The 20440-nt window shown below is 43.7% G+C and overlaps 1 protein-coding gene and 1 non-coding gene across 3 annotated transcripts in view; one reads left to right on the top strand and one right to left on the bottom strand.

The window, feature by feature from the left end:
• FSTL4 (follistatin like 4) overlaps window positions 1–20440 on the top strand; it is a 685476-nt gene that overhangs the window by 649109 nt on the left and 15927 nt on the right. The window contains exons 9-13 of one of the 2 annotated variants that reach the window (XM_038772897.1): window positions 2015–2176; window positions 4463–4597; window positions 5715–5741; window positions 11964–12082; window positions 18314–18463. In XM_038772897.1, coding sequence (XP_038628825.1) covers window positions 2015–2176; window positions 4463–4597; window positions 5715–5741; window positions 11964–12082; window positions 18314–18463 — 593 coding nt within the window. The remainder of the gene's footprint in view (window positions 1–2014; window positions 2177–4462; window positions 4598–5714; window positions 5742–11963; window positions 12083–18313; window positions 18464–20440) is intronic. The other variant, XM_038772898.1, reaches the window with a different exon arrangement.
• Window positions 16686–16823, bottom strand: LOC119920424. Its single transcript, XR_005448170.1, has one exon. It is a non-coding gene; the product is annotated as a small nucleolar RNA SNORA7 (small nucleolar RNA).

The raw sequence follows: 20440 nt of genomic DNA, 5'->3' as shown, positions 1-20440 counted from the left end.
CCGTCTGGACTACTGCATCAGCCTTCTCTCTGATCTCCCATCCTCGTGTCTCTCTCCACTTCAATCCATACTTCATGCTGCTGCCCAGATTATCTTTGTCCAGAAACGTTCTGGGCATATTACTCCCCTCCTCAAAAATCTCCAGTGGCTACCAATCAATCTGCGCATCAGGCAGAAACTCCTCACCCTGGGCTTCAAGGCTCTCCATCACCTCGCCCCCTCCTACCTCACCTCCCTTCTCTCCTTCTACAGCCCAGCCCGCACCCTCCGCTCCTCCGCCGCTAATCTCCTCACCGTACCTCGCTCTCGCCTGTCCCACCATCGACCCCTGGCCCACGTCATCCCCCGGGCCTGGAATGCCCTCCCTCTGCCCATCCGCCAAGCTAGCTCTCTTCCTCCCTTCAAGGCCCTGCTGAGAGCTCACCTCCTCCAGGAGGCCTTCCCAGACTGAGCCCCTTCCTTCCTCTCTCCCTCGCCCCCCTCTCCATCCCCCCCATCTTACCTCCTTCCCTTCCCCACAGCACCTGTATATATGTATATATGTTTGCACATATTTATTACTCTATTTATTTATGTATTTTATTTGTTCATATCTATTCTATTTATTTTATTTTGTTAGTATGTTTGGTTTTGTTCTCTGTCTCCCCCTTTTAGACTGTGAGCCCACTGTTGGGTAGGGACTGTCTCTATATGTTGCCAATTTGTACTTCCCAAGCACTTAGTACAGTGCTCTGCACATAGTAAGCGCTCAATAAATGCGATTGATGATGAAATGCCCAAAAGAGGTATCATTCACAGACCTTGAATCATTAAATCTCAAGAATAAATAGAATGGTAGTACTAATAGTATTTATTAGGGACCAGGCACCATTTTGAGCACTAGGAAAAATTACAGGTTAAAATTAGACACGATCCCTGGCCATTAAGGAGAATGCAGCAGTCTCTACACCAAAAACTGTGTGTTTATCTCTCAGAATTATTTGTGGACTCCCTCCAAGCCAAGGTGAGTTAGCAAAGGGAAGCAGTGTGGATCAATGGAAAGAGCATGGGCTTTGGAGTCAGAGGTCAGGGGTTCAAATTCCGGCTCTGCAAATTTTCAGCTGTGTGACTTTAGGCAAGTCACGTAACTTCTCTGTGCCTCAGTTACCTCATCTGTAAAATGGGGATTAACACTGTGAGCTCCCCGTGGGACAACCTGACCACCTTGTAACCTCCCCAGCACTTAGAACAGTTCTTTGCCCATAGTAAGTGCTTAATAAATGCCATCATTATTATTATTATTGTCAGCTGTGTGACTTTGGGCAAGTCACTTAATAATAATAATAATTAACTTCTCTGTGCCTCAGCTACCTCATCTGGAAAATGGGGATTAAGACTGTGAGCCCAATATGGGACAACCTGATCACCTTGTATCTACCCCAGTGCTTAGAACAGTGCTTGGCACATAGCAAGCGCTTAATAAATACCACCATTATTATTATTATTATTTTTATTATTAAAGAGTGATTGAATTTAGGGCTGAAATCCATGGGATTGGAAATCAATGGTCTTGTCTAACTCTAATCTAATTAGTACTTCTGCCAATGGGTATCTAGAGGTGCTTCATTAAATGTCTCCTTTCAATAAATTAACTGCTGTGTAATAAAAGAAACAACTTATCTTTATTTCACTATTTCAGAATGAGAGATATTTCAGTTATAATTTTTTCCTCAATGTTTTAGTTTAAAAGTATTAAAAATCTGGGCATCTCTGGTTTAAATGAAGATTAGTGAAGAAAAATGGAAACAAAAATGCAGACAATGTTATTATTAGAAATATTTATTTCATGGGTTACCTCTGTGGCTTTTTGCCCAGAATCCATTGTGATAGAACCACCATTTTACCTGTGGATTTGGAATGGAGCTGGTTTATCTCTCCCGGTCTCATTCCGGGTACACCCCAGAGCCGGTACTTTGGGAAGCAGAATTAGAAAGCTGGTGAGTTTGGTTCCAATTCTTATGGTTTCTCTCCTCAGTGCCACCCGTCATTCGAGTTCACCCTGAAACACAAGCCCAGGAACCAGGAGTCTCCGCAAGTCTGAAATGTCATGCAGAAGGCATTCCCGCCCCCAGAATTTCTTGGCTAAAAAACGGCATGGGCATCATACCAAAATTGTCCAAGCAGCTGACACTTTTAGGTAAGAGCCAGTTTCAGATTCTTTGCATCCTTGACACCTGAGCCCATTAGACTATTTGCAGTTGAACTGTAAGGTTTAGTTTTCCACAGCCGAGATTATGAAAGAATCAGGTTTGTTCCGACCATTTAGGGAGACCTGGGTTGGCTATGGATGTGGTCTCTCTGCAACAGGCGGTTATATTTCTTCCATCCAACTTTAACAAAATTGATATTGTATTGTGCAGCAGTCTCCAATGACTGAATAGCCTGCTGTTAAAATGCCAGCTGGGAATCTTTCATTTCTGCAACTGACAGGTGGAGGTGAACTTTGAATGCTTTACTTTACCTGCTGTCCATCTTCATCTCCTAATCTGAGCCAAATTAATTATCCCGTTAAAACTCTGCCTGTCACAGTAAACAACTTATTCCGAGGATGTGAAGAGCAGAGAGGATTATTTTAAATCCATTGAAAAGTGAAAATGATTTTTAATGATCAGTAAAAAAACAATTTGTACAAACAAATCATTCTTTTATCTTTGGGCCACAAAGAGGAAGGCAATTCCCCTAGAGATATTCAGTGTTTTTAGCGAACACATGAGGTAATTTATGTCATGGGAATAGCAAACCTTTCTGGGGGTGCATCTAGCAAAAGTAGTAGTAGTAGTAGTAGTAGTAATAACAGTGATATGGTATTTGTTAAGCACCTACTGGGAGCTAGGTGCTACCCTAGGCATTTGAGAAAATTATTATTATTAATAATAATAATGATAACAATAACAGTGTTATTTGTTAGGCACCTACTATGTGCCAAGCGTGGAACTAAGCACTGAAGTAAATACAAGATAGATTGGACATAGTCCCTGACCCTCTTTGGGCTCACAGTCTAAGTCGAACAGGTATTGAACCCCAGCTTAAGCCCAGAGAAGTTGTGACTTGCCCAAGGTCACACAGCAGGCAAGTTATAGAGCCAGGATTGAAATCAAGGTCCTTTGACTCCCAACCCGGTGCTCTTTTCACTAGGTCATGCTCATTCAAAAGCAGATTTGAAAAGACACATTTCCCAACCCATATGCTCCTAATGGGGAAAGCAGAGATAGAAATATATACAAATAGAGTAAATGAACATTGTGACATTAGTCCAATTAGAATAAATCATTAAATGTACAAATGAATGTCCATATATACTAAGGATAAGACTATAAGCTCATTGTGGACAGGGAATGTGTCATTATATTGTACTCTCCCAAGCGATTATGCAGCGCTCTGCCCACAGTAAGCACTCAATATGATTGATTGAAATGCGTATGTAGGGAATAGAGATGGATGATGCTTATATAAAACAGGAAAACCTAAAGATGATCCCAGGACAGCCACTGGCTATTGGAGTCTTCGTATCCTAGAGGGAGGATCACAGCATGTAACAGTCATGGCTACATCCCCAGACTCACTTTTCAACCACCTCATATACCTGCCCAGTCAATCATATTTATTGAGTACTTACTGTGTTCAGAGCATTGCACTAAACTCTTGGAAGAGTACATTATAATAGAGTAAGTAGACACAGTCTCTGCCCATAATGAGCTTGCAGCCTAGAGGAGGAGATAGGCATTAATATGAATAAATAAATTACAAACCTGCACATAAGTGCAGTGGGGCTGAGGGTTGGGTGACTAAAGGGTGCAAATACAAGTGTAAAGGCAACACAGAAGGGAGTGGAAGAAGAGGAGATGAGGGCTTAGTCTGGGAAGCCCTCTTGGAGGAGATGTACTTTTAATAAGCTTTGAGAGTTTAGACACTAGTGTTGGATTTTCCAAATGTGAATGCCAGTTTATCAATCCATTAATCAGTGGTATTTACTGAGCACTTACTGTGTGCAGAGCACTGTCCTAAGTCATCATCATCAATCGTATTTATTGAGCGCTTACTATGTGCAGAGCACTGTACTAAGTACTTGCGAGAATCCAATAGAGTAAGTGGACATGAACCATTCCCTCAGGAAGCTTTCCATGGTGCGGGGGACAGTTTGATAGCATTGCTCTCCTGGCCCAATGGTCTGGGCCTAGCTTCCTCCACCCAACATTTCACAGAATCTGCCTGCCTTTCTCTGTGGAAGGAATGCATATAAAACCATGCAGAATGATTTTTCAACTGCTTTCCAGCCCTGGCTTCTGCCTGATCAAGCTGTGAAGCCCCAAACTCTTCAAGAGCAAAGACAGAGTACTCTGGTTGATGCTGGGACCCCCAGGATACAAGTTGTAGACAGTGATTCTGACATGCCAGGGATGTGGTTTTTTGACTCTCTTCACAGCTAATGGGAGCGAACTGCACATCCGCAGTGTCCGCTATGAAGACACCGGTGCCTATACCTGTATCGCTAAAAATGAGGTGGGGGTGGATGAGGACATTTCTTCTCTCTTTATTGAAGACTCGGCCAGAAAGACCCGTAAGCTTACTTGTTCCTTTACTTTTAAGAGATGTTTTTAAGCCAAAAGCAAATCTATTTGCTTTTGTCACTTTAATCCCTAAATAAATCAATCCAATATGGTTTCTGTCATTCCAAACAAATACAGGGCTGTTCCTCCTGTGTCTTCAGTCCCTGGATCCAGTGACCCACCGGATCTTCTCCCCTACCCACCATGGGAGGGGAGATTTCGGTCGGTGGCTTTCCGGGGTCTGTATGAGTTGGGTAGGGTCTGGTGGAGGGATCCCTCCTCAGGATGGGAATTTTACAGTGGGGCAATTATGTGAGTAAATACAGTATCTAGCCAGGGCCCCAGTGGTGCACAGACTAAATGGGCTTCCTGTTGCCCACAGTTTAGGCCCGGAAACACTGCCAGGGCCCCAGGATTTATCTTGGGCATCAGTAACTGAGTGGGGATAGAAGCCATGACCTGTCAGCTCCTGATGCAGTGAGGGGTGAGGCCACTACAAGCACTTTTACCCAACCAAGAGGAGCTGTCCTGCTCAGGAATCTAGGCATATTAAACCCCTTCAGATGAAGCGCATTTTCCCTAATTTGAAAGAAACAAAGTGCTATTCTGTGGAGCCAAATGAAATGATTGTGAAATATTAAAGACAGAATTTCAGGGGAAATCTCCCTAAGGATACTGTGAATTCTAAATGAACACAGGGTCTTATTGCTATACATTCCCAGAAGAAGTCCCAGCAGTCTTTTAGGTGTGATAATGAGCAGTTCTTGTCTTTGGAGAAAGGTTTGTTATTCATCGTTTGGTGTGTAAAGCTTATGGAAAATCACTCCTTCCACTGGCACCTTTTTAACTCAAGTCATAATTTCACATGGCTGCATAGAGCCCATTACATAGAGACATATTCAGGGGTGTATTCTCTTCATATGCCAGGAAGGTGAATTTGGTGTTGGAGACAACCATTTATTTCCAGTATATCTTTTTCTGAATCTTTTTATGAAGAGTATGAAAACCTACAGAGATCTTTCTTAAACTTTACTCTGTAATTGAATCCCTACGATGAAGGTGTTGATCTTGCTTTGTTTTCTTTTCTCTTGATGACTTTCCGGCTTCCCCAATTCTCTGCTGCTGCAGTGGCAAACATACTGTGGCGAGAGGAAGGTACAAGGAGTCTAGTTTTTCACTGAAGTGATAATGTGCTTGTCTGCTTTAATGATTCCATAATGGGCCATCCTCCACCGAGACGGGTCTGACCAGGATCCAACTGAGCATGAGACTATTATTCAAGAAACCACCTGTCCCTAGATGTTGCATTTGAAGGAGTCATTTCCAAACTCACTGGTTATACAGGGCTCAGTGAGTTTCTTTCTTTGGACAGAAACGCCCCAGGGTAACAGCTCCTGAGTGGGACCCCTCCCTCTCATCCATCCCCTCTCCCATTTCCCCACCCCATGACTGCTCTTGACAAATTGCCATTTCCAAATCTGCACTTTAAAAGCAGTTTGGATGACATATTTAATGTATGTAATGAAAGGTAACTCTTCTTCCCTCTAGACTGTGAGCTCACTGTGGGCAGGCATCGTGTCTGCCAACTCTGTTGGATTGTACTCTCCCAGATGCTTAGTATTCATTCATTCAATTCAATCATATTTATTGAGCGCTTACTGTGTGCAGAGCACTGTACTAAGCACTTGGGAAGTACAAGCCGGCAACATATAGAGATGGCCCCTACCCAACAACGGGCTCACAGTCTAGAAACAGTACAGTGCTCTGCCTACAGTAAGCGCTCGATAAACACCATTGATTGATATTATCTCTACCACCACTAAATGGGCCACTTGGTGTGTTTGAATTCACTTGCCAATTTGGATTTTAAGCATATTTTGAGAGAGGTGAATATTTGCAGTCGTATTCTATTTGTCCCAACCCAGGGCAAACAAATGGAAAAAGCTTCCCCTCTCCCTTAACTAGCTGCAGGGTGGAGTTTAACCCTCCATCTTGGATCTCAGAGTTTAGGAGCTTGAACTGTCAACAGGCTAGGAGTTCCACGCTGTGGCTGGGATCCGGGGACAAGCTAATGAAGTACCTGAGTCCTTTTCTTCAGGCACTTTTGCAAATTTGATTTCCATGACCAACTGGCAAAGTTTCTGCTGGGGCCCAGAAAACCCTTGGGCAATGCTACCCTTGAAACTTTCCTTTCTCCCTATGGGAGGATTTAAAAAATAGTTTGAACCTGGTAGACAACACCTCGATTCTCAGTCATGGTGTGAGAAGTGGCATGACAGTGCCTTGTTGGGGAATAGCAATGATATGTAGCCTTCCATTCTGGTAAAAGGCTCCATGATGAATTTTCCCCCAGGGCACACTGAAATGGTTGAGCAAGTCTGTTATGGAGCCGCTGACTTGGCCCAAGGTATCCAGGAGGGGACCTGGGGAATCCAAACCATGGCTCTCCCTTTTGTTAACAATAATAATGATGCTATTTGTTAAGTGCTTACTATGTGCCAAGCACTGTTCTAAGTGCTGGGGAGATACAAGGTAATCAGGTTGTCCCACATGGGGCTCATCCCCATTTTACAGATGAGGCAACTGAGGCATGGAGAAGTTAAGTGACTTGCCCAAAGTCACACAGCTGATAAGTGGTGGAGCTGGGATTAGAACCCAGAACTCTGACTCGCAAGCCCGTACTCCAGCTTTCAGATGCTTGCTCTACCTTCAGAGAGACACACACACACACACACACACACACAAAAAAAATCAGGCATTGCATTTAAAATATTTAATTTGGAAGCCCATTTTGAATTAACAGCCAATCTAAAGCAAATGTTTGATGTGGGACAAAGCTCTGAAAGACTTTTTTGACATTTCCTTGAGGGGGTTACTTGCTGTTCAGTACATAAACAGTACTTACATTCAGACTGGTGGGGAGACCATTAAGATAATCAAAGTTTCATATCATCATAGATACTTAAACTAGTAATATAAGGAAGAATATAAGAAGCAGCGTGGCTCATTGGAAAGAGCCTGGGCTTTGAAGTCAGAGATCATGGGTTCAAATCCCGGCTCTGCCACTTGTCAGCTGTGTGACTTTGGGCAAGTCACTTAACTTCTCTGGGCCTCAGTTACCTCAGCTGTAAAATGGGGATTAAGACTGTGAGCCCCCTGTGGGACAATTTGATCATCTTGTAACCGCCCTAGTGCTTAGAACAGTGCTTTGCACATAGTAAGCGCTTAATAAATGCCATTAAAAAAAAGTAAATGACTACATGTTGCGCTGCATGAAGAAAGCCCTTGACTCTTTTTCTCAACTTAGTTTGTCATTTTTAAAAGGGGTGAAATTTCCAAAGCATTTGGCAGAAAGCAAAATTACAAAACTGGCAAAACACAAAATAGCACGTTCTTAGGTAAAGTGGAAAGTTAGGTGGGTATGCAATAGGGAGGGAGAAAGGGAGCATACTAGTCCTTATCTTTCTTCATTTGGTGGATAGAGAAGTGGGTGTAGCCTCAGGTTTGTTCTGATATTGCTAATGAAAGGCTGAGTGGGTGAAGCCTATTATTCCCAGGTGAATATTGGCTCCTGAGGGCCTCAGTTCAATACCTGGAGAAATGACGGATGTGTGTAAGTTTTAAGCACCTTATGCATTTAAGTCATTAATCTTGGCTTCCAAAATACAAAGGAGAGAAGGAGAGAAGGAGAAACTGTTAAAAGGATAGGAAGAAGAGGAGAAAGCTATCATCTAAACTCAAAGGGAACCAGATTTTAAACAGCCTGTGGCTGAGGACCATTGTCTGATTGTCATTGTTAAAAGAAATCCCAGTATCTTCTTAGCAACAGGTTTCTCTCAAAAAGTATTAAGGCTGTTCTGAGAGGAAACGATCGATTTGTTGGTTTTCCTTTTGATGTAGCAAACCCTTTGAACTGCCTACCGGAATAAATAGATGTAGCCTAGCTTACAAGAAAGCAGCTCGAAGGTCCATTATGAGAATAAACAATTATGGTGCTTTTTGTTAGTTTTTTTTTTAAAGATATATTGAATTTTCTAAATAGGCCAATTCTAGGACCTAGCCAGAAGCACCAGTATGAAATGCCAAATAATAACTAGGTCTTCTATGTCAGAGCAATAGCAAAAGCAAAATGTCCCATCCCCACCTCCACCCAGCTCTTTCCAAAGCAGTTTTCTTTAGAGAACCAGGTTTCTACCTGACTTGATTCATTCATTAATTCAACCGTATTTATTGAGCGCTTATTGTGTGCAGAGCACTGTACTAAGCGCTTGGGAAGTACAAGTTGATGTATCCACTACACTCACTCCCTGAGCCTGGGGTGCTAAACTATCTTACCACTCAACTTGTGTTCCCAACCCAGCTACTAGCACAGGGTGCTACCTTCTTTATCTGGACTCAGTCTTTCTATCTGCAAAAGAGGGACCTGCACATGCCCCATAAAGAACATCTTTTATTTTCCATGTTTTTTTTATAAGCACTTATTAAGCTAATCAGGTTGGACACAGTCCATGTCCCACAGTCTTCATCCCCATTTTACAGATGAGGTAACTGAGGTAAGAAGAAGTTAAGTGATTTGCCTGTCACAGAGCAGACAAGTGGCAGAGCCAAAACTAATAATAATAATAATAATAATAATAATAATAATAATAATAATGGTATTTGTTAAACGCCTACTATGTGCCAGACACTGTACTAAGTGCTGGAGTGGATGCAAGCAAATCGGGTTGGACACAGTCCCTGTTTTACATGGGCCTTACAGTCTCAATCTCCATTTTACAGATGAGGTAACAGGCTCAGAGAACTGAAGTGACTTGCCCAAGGTCACACAGCAGACAAGTGGTGGAAGCCAGGATTAGAACCCATGACCTTCTGACTCCCAGGCCCATGCTCTATCCACTGCGCCATGTCCTCTGACTCCCAACCCCATGTTCTTTCAAGTAGGCCCCACTGCTTCCCTTGTCTTGGATGGAAGATTCTGAACCCAGATGGTCTACTTTCATTCATTCATTTAATCGTATTTATTGAGTGCTTACTATGTGCACAGCACTGTACTAAGCGCTTGGGAAGTACAAATTGGCAACATATAGAGATGGTCTGGGCTTACAGTCTAGAAGTCTACTTGGGAGGGTAGTGCTAACAGAGACACCCTCCCCCGCCCCCACCATTCCTGCCCCTACTCCACCCAGCCTGTTAGTGCACTGAGGAAACTCTCTGCCCTTTTGTGCTCAGATTCAAGGGACCATCCCCCCCGAACCTGGAATTAATTTCCTGGGCAAATTGGGAACACTTGATGGAAGCTGTAGGCTGAAATTCCCCCAAAATTCCCCTACCAGGGTTTTCACTGGCCATCCTAAAATAACATTAAACTATTATCATAGCCCCACCCTGGGAAAACACTGTAAATCAAAGTTCTAATCCTTTCATCAGGCTCATCCACCCCTCTTCTCCCACCCTCTACCCCACCCCACATTGCCAACTTGTACTTCCCAAGCGCTTAGTACAGTGCTCTGCACACAGTAAGCGTTCAATAAATACGATTGATTGATTGATCCCTCATTCCCAGAGAGGAGTCCATCCAGAGCCATGCAAAGCAGGCAGAGTGGAAAGACAGGTTCCAACACTTTGAGGCACTTCCCCATCAGGATCAGGAAAACAACTAGGATAGTATAGTTTGGAGGACAGATCCAAACTGTTTGAAAAAAACAGGTCCAGATAGAATTGGACACATAATCCCTGGTATTGAAGCCAAACACTGCAGACTTCCCTTCATTCATTGTCATATTTATTGAGTACTTACTGTGTGCAGAATGCTGTACTAAGTGCTTGAGAGAGTACAATATAACAGTAAGCAGACACATTCCCTCCCCTAAATGAGCCCACCCCAGGTCCCAGAGTTGAACTGACCTCCAGGACCCCCACCCCTCCCCATCCCCAACCCCCTGCACCTACATTTGAAAATTTAGCCCTGGGCAACCAGGAGGCTACCTCAGCTGGGAGCCAGAGGTGAAGTGGAAAGTATCTGTGCTGTTTGCAGAATGCATGATTCTTCCCTGCCGCCTCATGCCAAGGGGTTCTGTCCGACCTGGCATTTCCACCTGATGCCTTAACTGGGGTATTTCTGTGGTCGGCTTCAGAGACTAAGCCACAAAAAATTGGAACCTCGGTGTAACCCTAAAAAGATCACTAGCAGAAAAGTCTACATGCAGTAAAGTCTGAAGCCAGGTGCTGGCATGAAAAAAAAAAACATTTGCTTGCCATTTTTTCCAAAAGCTTCATCCCCAAATCCTAAATATGGTTGCAATTTTTATGGTTAATTGCCCTTTTCCTTTGGGCCTAATCAGAGGTGATTTTTAATTTGCCAAAATTCCCCAACTACTCCTCTATTGAATCATTTTCTTTGGAGAAAAGAATTCAATTGAAACAAAATTTTCCACCTTGAGGGCCATGGAACTTGGACAGATAAGTACAATATCAGCGTTGCCTTGGATGGCAGTGCCCAAGTTAAATATTTGACTTGAAGTACAAAATCGTGAACAGGAAAACCAGGATTTTTCTGGCTAGACTCTCTGGAAGAATATGTAAGCCAGCTTTGAAAAATGCTCACTCCCACATTTGCATGTAGTTTCCAGAAGAGCCGCAGACTGAAGCTCTCAGTCTCTTAAGACATTTCTCCTTAACAGAAATGGGAAATGGCATCAGCGACATTGACCGGCTAATGAAAATCCCTGAAGCTCTGGAATCCCCCAGTTTGGATAGATCGGTGCCATTGCATTGCTCAGATTTCACATTTGTGAAATAGGTCTGCACAAGGTTCAAAAATGCTTTGGATTTGGTGGAGATAGACTTGTTCATTAATTAGTATTTTTTGAGCACTCTGGTTGCAGAACACTACACTAAGCACTTGCAAGAATGCAAAAGAGAGGGTCTCTTCCATTCCAATAATAGTGCCCAATAGAATAACTAGAGGACCATTCGCCTTTATGATTTCCACAAGGAAAAACATCGAATTCATTGTACTAAAGAAATTATCTCTCACTAGGAGTGTAATTTTAGAAGCCCTTGAAATTACTTGAGCCTGTGTGCTCTGACAGTCTGGTGATGAGCCTCTTTGATTTAAAGGTATTGATCTCCCTAGAAGACCTAGAATATTTTTCTCAGTGCCAGGCATTCATCCCACCAAGTCAACGCACTTTTGAATATGCCTGAACTTTCTCACTCCTCCAAACTCTATTTGTGATGTGTGAAGCTCAGTTTTATGAATGGAACGGATGTATCTGAAATACCAGCTTATGCAAGAAGTTACTCTTGTGTTCTACAGCTATAAGGATCAGAGGTCCATAGTGATCTCCTTGTTTCCTTTGTTCTGTTTTCTTTAAGGCCTCAGTGTGGGGAACATGTTCTATGTCTTTTCCGATGATGGAATCACTATCATTCAACCCAACGAGTGTGAGATAAGAAGACACATCAAACCGAACGAGAAGATTTTTACCAGCTTCGTAAGTTGTCTTGGGGGGAGGGGGACAATCCAGAATGATGACCGTGCCATCTTTGTATAAAATTTCCATCGTCTCCAAAGATTCTAATGATTTCCTCCCCCCTGCACCAATTAGTGTTGGATAACAGGACTTTGGGGACATAGAAACACAATGCATGCTTTCCCTACCTGGACTGTGGGTTGTTTCAAATGCTTTAGTTTCAGCAAAGTAATTTCAAATAGGAAAATCCCAAGTGGAGGTCATCGAGACCAAAGGGTGGGAGATGCCTGGGAGTGGGCTATATTTTGGCTGTGTTCCAAATGGAGTCTATTTTCTTTACCTCATGAGTGCTGGAATGAACCAGTGGAATGCTGGTGTCTGTAATCCAGACTGCCACTTTAGCCTGTTCCTCCTCCAATTTATAGGCTACCTGAATCCCAAGATCACAGGGGTGCCCAGAATCCTCACCTCAAGGCTCAAAGTGCTGCCGCCCAGGGACTCCTGAGACTAGGCAGTCCAATATTGGGGTCTTTCCCCCCTCAAAATGTGGCCACACCTGGAAGCTTGCCCTAGTCCTATCTCTCATTATATAGTGTTGCCCTTAATACTCTCATTGTTACTACCGATTGCTGTCAACATGCGCGCACATGCACGTGTGTGTGTATGTCTATGTGTGTGTTTGAAAAGGCCAATATGGAATCCACAGTCGCAAAGGTATTATAAACTCCCACAGACTGACAATTGTTGACTGCCATATTGATTATTAGCAATGACTGGTGCTGCCTTCATTTTCTACTTCCTGGTCAACCCTGTCTCTTGGTGTCAGCCAGTGAAGAGCAACATGGCACTCTGTGTCCCTGATGGCTTTCTGGCTGTGCCCATTTTTAATAGGCATTTGAGTTGCAAGGATTCATCTATTTTTAACTGCTCTAGAAGAATATATTGATTGTGGTTTATGTTCCTAGAATGCAAATGTTTCATTCTTGACTAACTAAATGAAGAAAGACTCAGGCAATGATACTCATGATTTGTCTTTTGCCACATATGTGCACCCAGCCGTTTCTTCCAATATATTTTTTTATGATATTAAGTGCTTACTGTGTGTCAGGCACTATACTAAATGCTGGGGTAGATACAAGCTAATCAGGTTGGACACAGTCCATGTCCAACAAGGCCTTACAATTTTAATCCCCATTTCACAGATGAGGCACCTGAAAGAAACTGAGGTAACATGATTTGTTTAGCCAGACAGATGAGCACTGTAGGAATAACATTCCCAAATGCTGCCAATATGTTTTAGCCAAAATGTCTAGGGAATACAAGCTTTCTAGGAAAACTAATTTTAGCACTAATATTGATTTGAGCAACTACAACATGCACAGTGCTTGCGTAGTTACAAGAAACTCAATCAAGGCATCATCCCTGTCCCACAGGGGCTTCCAATCTATATGGGAGAGGACAGGTACAGAGAAAAGTTTTAATAGAATCCAAAAGACAAAGAAAACAAGTTGAAATTCAGCAACCCAAAATAGCAACAGGAAAAAAAGTAAGTGAAGCACTCCTTAGAAGGATCATTCCAGGAACTTCCCTGCCAGGGATGGAAGTAAGACAGAACAGTCTAGAACTCAGCACTAGTAAAAAGGATAAGTTAATCAAATAATATCTATCAGTTGATCAATCAGTGGTATTTATTGAGCACTGTATATTGGCGGAGTACAGTATAACTGGGTTTGCAGACCTGCTCCCTGCCCACAATGCATTTACAGTCTAGATGGGGAGAAAGATATTATTATAAATTACAGATATGTTCAAAAGTGCTGTCTGGCTGAGGGGGTGAAGAAAAGGTGCAAATCCAAGAGCAAGAGCAAAACACAAGGGAGCGGAATTGAGGGCCTAGCCAGGGAAGGACTCTTGGAGGAGATGTGCCTTCATTCAAGTTTTGAAGGTGGGGAGAGTGATCATTTGTTGGTTATGAAGGGGGAGAAAGATCCAGGCAGAAGGGAGGGAATGGGCAGGAGGTTAGTGGTGTGAGAGATGAGAATGAGGCACATTGAGTTTGATATTTTTTATGGTATTTGTTAAGTGCTTACTATGTATGTGCCAGGCACTGTACTAATTGCTGGGTAGGGCCAAGGTTCAGGTTGGACATAGTCCCTGTCCCACTTGGGGCTCACAGTCTTAATCCCCAATAGACAGATGGGGTAACTGAGGCACAGAGATGTGACTTCCCCAAGTTCACACAGCAGACAAGTGGCGGAGCTGGGATTAGAATCCAGGTTCTTCTGATTCTCAGGCCCGGTCTCTATCCACTAGACTATGCTCCTTCTCAATTATTTCAATTATTTCAAAAAAGGCTGGGTTCTGAGAAGTGGTGTGGTGAATGGGGCTGTCCTTTGCCAGCTCAGGTGCCAAGGAGCAGACTTGACCCAAACAGGATGTGGGGCTTAAACCGCATGTGTTCCAGGCAACTGGGTGGTAACCAGAAGCTCAGTTGGCCCCTGCAGTGCATGCCCCAGGGCAAGAAAGAAGGGAGAGCATTTCTGCGGTCTGTTGTTCCAGCCCTTGCAGCAGGCAAGAAGTGGCCTCCAGCCCAGTCCTGGCCTCCAGACTGGTTCTCAGTGGGCTGCAGGGTGGGCTCAATCAGCTCTCGCCTCCCCTGCTTTGCATGTCTCTCTGCCCCTGCCTCCTCAGCACCACAGTATCTCTTGATTCTGGGCTTATCACATAAAGGAGTCACCGCTGGGGTGGCAATACAGCTCCTTTAATCCTTTGTCTCTGGTCTGAATGGGCTTTTACTTCACCATTGCTTCCCGGTCCAATCAATCAAATGTATTTATTGAGCTCTTACTATGTGCAGAGCACTGTCCTAAGTGTTTGGGATAGTAGAAAACCACAGAATTAGCAGACATGTTCCCTGCCCATACCAAGTTTACAGTCTAGAGGGGGAGACAGACATTGTCCAGGTAGACAGTCCTAGGTCACAGATCTTCCCCTGTATCCCAAAGTTGGGGAAGGAGCTGATGTCCATGCAGGAGGCTGCCTCTTCTAAATGAATGTCTTTTATTCATTGCATAATAATAATGGTATTTGTTAAAGCGCTTACTATGTGCAAAGCACTGTTCTAAGCACTGGGGGGTACAAGGTGATCAGATTGTCCCACGTGGGGCTCACAGCCTTAATTCCCATTTTACAGATGAGGTAACTGAGGCACAGAGAAGTGAAGTGACTTGCTCAAAGTCACACAGCTGATAAGTGGTGGAGCTGAGATTAGAACTCATGACCTCTGACTCCCAAGCCCATGCTCTTTCCACTGAGCCATGATGCTTCTCTGATGACTATAATCACTGAGCCTAATTTTCCCAATAATAATAATGGTATTTGTTAAGCGCTTACTATGTTGCAATCACTGTACTAAGTGCTGGGGTGGATAGGAGATAATAATAATGATAATAATAATAATGATAATAGTATTTGTTAAGTGTTTACTATGTACCGAGCATTGTTCTAAGCACTAGGACAGATACAAGTTAATAAGGTTGGACACAGTCCCTGTTCCACATGGGGCTCACAGTCCTAATCCCCATTTCACAGATGAGGTAACTGAGGCCAGAGAAGTGAAGTGACTTGCTCATGGCCACACAGTAGACATGTGGAAGATCTGGGATTAGAACCCAGGACCTTCTGACTCCCAGGCCTGTGCTCTATTCACTAAGCCAGTCTGCTTCCTCAAAGCCATTCCTGGTTAACCTTTTCAGGGAATGGGGCTGTTAATTCTGTTGTACTCTCCAGAGTGCTTAGTGCAGTGCTCTTCACTTAGTAAGTGCTCAGTAAATATCATTGATTGATTTCAGATACCCAGGGGACCAACTAGTCTTTCCCAACAGGATATGTGCTCAAGGAATGTAGCAATACATTGAATTGCTCTCTCTTGGTCTGAGAGAGTCTCTTTAGGCACCTTGCAATCAGATAGATCAGTTTTTTCCTTTCAATTATCTTTAATTTACATGGGAAGGGGGAAGTAGCAGAACATTTTTGATTAATTATTTAAATATGTGTTAGCAGTAGTGGATTTCTACAAACATTAATTGCCCATTGCTTTGGTGCCTGTTAGACTGTCATGTTCAAATGTCAAATATTTTTAATCAGCTGTATTCAGTGCAGCCAAATTTTTGATTCCCATTTTGGAATATGCCTACCAACTGTTCTATTGTATTCTCCCAAGTGCTTAGTGCAGTGGTCTGCACACAAATAAATATGATTGATTGCTGTGTGACTTTGGGCAAATTACTTTACTTTTGTGCCTCAGTGACCCTCATCTGTAAAATGGGGATTAAGATTGTGAGTCCCATGTGGGAAATGGACTTTGTCCAAGCTGATTAGCTTGTATCTACCCCAGCCAAACAGTACATAGCGCATTGTCTTGTCTTATGCTGTTGAGTCATCTCCGACCCATAACGATGCCATGGACACATCTCTCCCAGAAAGCCCCAACTCAATCTGCAATCATTCTAATAGTGTATCCATAGAATTTTCTTGGTAAAAATATGGAAGTGGTTTACCATTGCCTTCTTCTGTGCCCTCGATTCTCTCCCATGAACCTGCTGCCCAGCACAGGTGAGTTTTGACTTGTAGCAGATTGTCTTCCACTCGCTAGCCACTGCTAAAGCGAGGAATGGAATGGGTAGGTCTCTGCTTGATTCTTCCTCTTGTAGCCGAAACTGGTAGAATACTGGAAACTCTCTAGGTGAGATCCTGAGAGGGGACATGGAGCAGAGTAAGGGCTTAACAAATATCACTGGAAAAAAAAAAGAATGTAGAAACCTCATTCCTAGGTCTATGTTTAGGATCAAGGTATTAAAATGAAGCAAGTGACTGGATTTTTCCTTGCTACAGTAATCAATTGTATTTATTAGAGACATACTGTGCACAAAGCCTTGCATGAACTAAGTGCTTGGGAGAGGACAACAGGGTAAGAGACACAAGCCTTGCCCTCCAGGAGTTTCCAATCTAACCCTCTAACCTGAAAGACATTTTTATAGCCAGCTGTCCTCTTCTCAAACACTTAGTACCATGCTCAGTAAACAGTAAGTGCTCAATAAATGCCATTGAGGGATTAGGTAGATTCAAGAGGTTCAGATTGGACACAGGGCTAAATCCACTCAACATTACGCAAGCGGTAATGTTGGCTCCCAGATCAGAGAGTAATATGTCATCACCCTGTGGTGCATGCAGGATTCAAACCCTGCCTCCAACTGACAAAAAAATAAAAGGGAAAAAGAAATGTTCATTTGCTACTTTATTCCCCTTGCCTTTTGATGTTGGGTAGTCAGGAAACGAAATGAGGGAAACACAGTGGCAGTCCTTTAAAAACCCTTCTAAACCAAATGTCATCAATTCACCTTTGTGCAGCTAAGACACTATTGTTGGGGACCCTCTTCTGAGCTCAGCCTGGCCTTCTGCTAGACTGAAAACCTCCAAGAAACTTCCAGTCAGGGAGCATGGTTCACATGGGAGAGGTGGTGATGGGAATCTGACTCCACAGGAACAAAGGAAGGAGCATTCTTGAGAGAAAAAGCAGAATTGCCTCCGAGGGGTGGCTGAGAGCAACAGTGACAGATGTCACTGACAGACAGAGAAATGGTTGACCTGGGGATGAGAGTGCAGAGAGAGCAGCACCTCCTATTGACTGCAGGTAGGCAGTATTAATGCTGGGCTCACAAATGTAAGCTGGAACAGTGATGCAAATAGGACAACTAACTTAGGAACTAGCCACACCCAATAGTGTCCTCCTACAAGCTTTGTTAGAAGCATGGCTTAGTGGAGAGAGCACTGGCCTGTGAGTCAGAGGACCTTGGTTCTAATCCTGGATCTCCCATGTGTCTCCTGTGTGATCTTGGGCAAGTCACTTAACTTCTCTATAAAATGGGGATTACTTCTGTGAGCCCCATGTGGGACATGGACTGTATGCAACCTGATTAGCTTGTCTCTACTCCAGCACTTAGTACAGTGCCTGGCACATAGTAAGAGCTTAATAAATACTATTTTAAAAAATATGGTGTTTATTTAGTGCTTACTGTGTGCAGAGCACTGTACTAAGAGCCTGGGAGGGGACAATACACTGGAGGATTGAGTCACGGCCATGGCAACTGCATCTGCTCCCAGATGATTTCCATCCCAGAATTCTCCAGTCTGGTCCATTGGATGGTTTGCTTCATTTCCAGACAGTACAATCCTCTTCTTTCTCTCTTTCAGGAAGAAATCTGCCCCAAGACAGAAGGCACCACCATTCAGTCCTGCTGCTGGGCCTCTGCTGTCAATGTACGAAACAAGTTCATCTACGTGACCCAACCACAACAGAGCCGAGTCCTGGTCATAGATGTCCAAACACAGAAAGTCATACAGGTATCTACCTATATACCTCCCTGCCTATGTTAGAGCAGTAATACTATTTATGGAATGCTCACTGGATGTTGTATGCTGTGCTAAGCTCTTGGGAAAATACAACCAATCGCTAAGCCCTTTCCCTTTCCACAGATAACAAGCACTCAAGCTTTTTCGTATCCAGGAGACTTGAATGTGCTTGAAGGCAGAAAAGAAGGAGCCATCAGAGAGTGAGAGGTTGAAGATAGCAGTGATCTGTGGGGAGACTAAAGACAGTAACGTTTGTGGGTGGGAGGAAGCAAAGAACATGTTTAAGGGTTGAGAGTAGCAGAGCAGGTCTTGTGAGTAGTTTAGGAGATGAGGGAATCGGTTCAGAGGCTGAGATGGAGGGAAAAGAATTAGAGGGCAGGTGGGAGAGCTCCTCTTCAGAAATGGCAGGGAAGCAGGGAGATGACAAGATAATGGTAGAATGAAAAGAGGGTGTGGGGAGACACTGGAGAGTTCATGTCTGATGGTTTCAATTTTACCAACAATCTTGTTGGCAAGGTCACCAGAGCATAGGGAGATGCATAGGGTAGTAAGGGAGATGGGAACTACAGGAGCATATTAAAGATGTGAAAAAATTCTTGGGGAGTTGGAGACATGGGAGGCAGTGAGGGAAGAACAGGAGAGTCGCCTAACATGAGAAATCTGACATTATAATTATGATATTTGTTACACGCTTACTATGAGGCAAGCACTGTTCTAAGCGCAGAGGTAGATACAAGGTAATCAGGTTGTCCCACGTGGGGCTCACAATCTTCATCCCCGTTTTACAGATGAGGTAACTAAGGCACAGAGGAGTTAAAAGGTGTGCCCAAGGTCACATAGCAGACAAGTGGTGGAGCCGGGATTAGAATCCACATCCTCTGATTCCCAAGCCCGTGCTCTTTCCACTAAGCCACACTGCTTCTCTTTACTACCTGAATTGGACTGCCTGGAAATGAAGCAAGCAATCCAATGGACCAGACTGGAGAATTCTGGATTGGAAATCAGCTGGGAGTTATAGCAGGGTAGAGTTCATTTGTACTGGCAGTAGGGCTAGTGCCTAGATTTCAGGAACTGTGTCTGACCTGATTATCTTGTATCTACCTCAGCACTTAGTACAGTGCTTGGAACATAGAACAAATTCCACAATGATTATTATTCCACCAACTGTGTTCTGCTGCACACTCTTAGGAAAAGATGAAACAAGACTGTGGGGTGACCCAGGATTGGGGGTGCAAGAAAGACTTAGAGAGGGTTAAGGGAGTTGAGAGTGTTGAAGAGGGTTAAGTACTTAAGAAGGTAGGTACTTCTGTATCAGTGGAGAAGTGGTTTCAGAAGAAGTCTATGAGGGTTGTGATTTACCTGGGGCTTTGTGAGTCAAGGAGCAGGCCCACTTCTTGATGGAACCTCCTTAGTCTAGGAGAATGAGATGATGAGGTCCCCTTGGGAGAGAGTGACAGAGACACAGTGTATTCAGGTAAGCACCAAGGAAGAGTGAGTGGGGCCAGAGAATGCTGTTGGCAGTGAGGAAGCAGATTAAAAGCTTTAAGTCAGAGATGGAGCATGCAGGTTAAAAACGGTCAAAAATGGAGCAGTGTTTCAAGAAGATTAGATTGAGTATGTGCCAATGCTAATGTGTTGCTGTGGAGGGGTTGCACAAGGGGTCCATGGAGTTGAAGAAGTGAGAGGAAACAGTTGGCTGGGGGGGTCATAGGGAACAGCAGCAGGGAAGTTGAAGTCCCCAATGTCAGAGAACAAGAAGAGAGTGAATGCAGGAAGCTGAGAATCAATCAGTAATATTGATAATAATAACATTGAGCACTTACAGTGTGCAGAGCACTATACTAAGCTCTTGGGAGAGTACAGTACAACAGAGTTGGTGGACAGGTTCCCTGCTCACAAGGAGCTTACAGTCTATAAGGAGAAGCAGCGTGGCTTAGAGGATAGAGTATGGGCCTGGGAGTCAGAAGG

This window comes from Tachyglossus aculeatus, chromosome X1 (genome assembly GCF_015852505.1).
Source record: "Tachyglossus aculeatus isolate mTacAcu1 chromosome X1, mTacAcu1.pri, whole genome shotgun sequence".
Classification (NCBI taxonomy): domain Eukaryota; kingdom Metazoa; phylum Chordata; class Mammalia; order Monotremata; family Tachyglossidae; genus Tachyglossus; species Tachyglossus aculeatus.
Note: the sequence above shows the minus strand (reverse complement) of the source record. Positions and strands in the feature narration are given on the sequence as shown.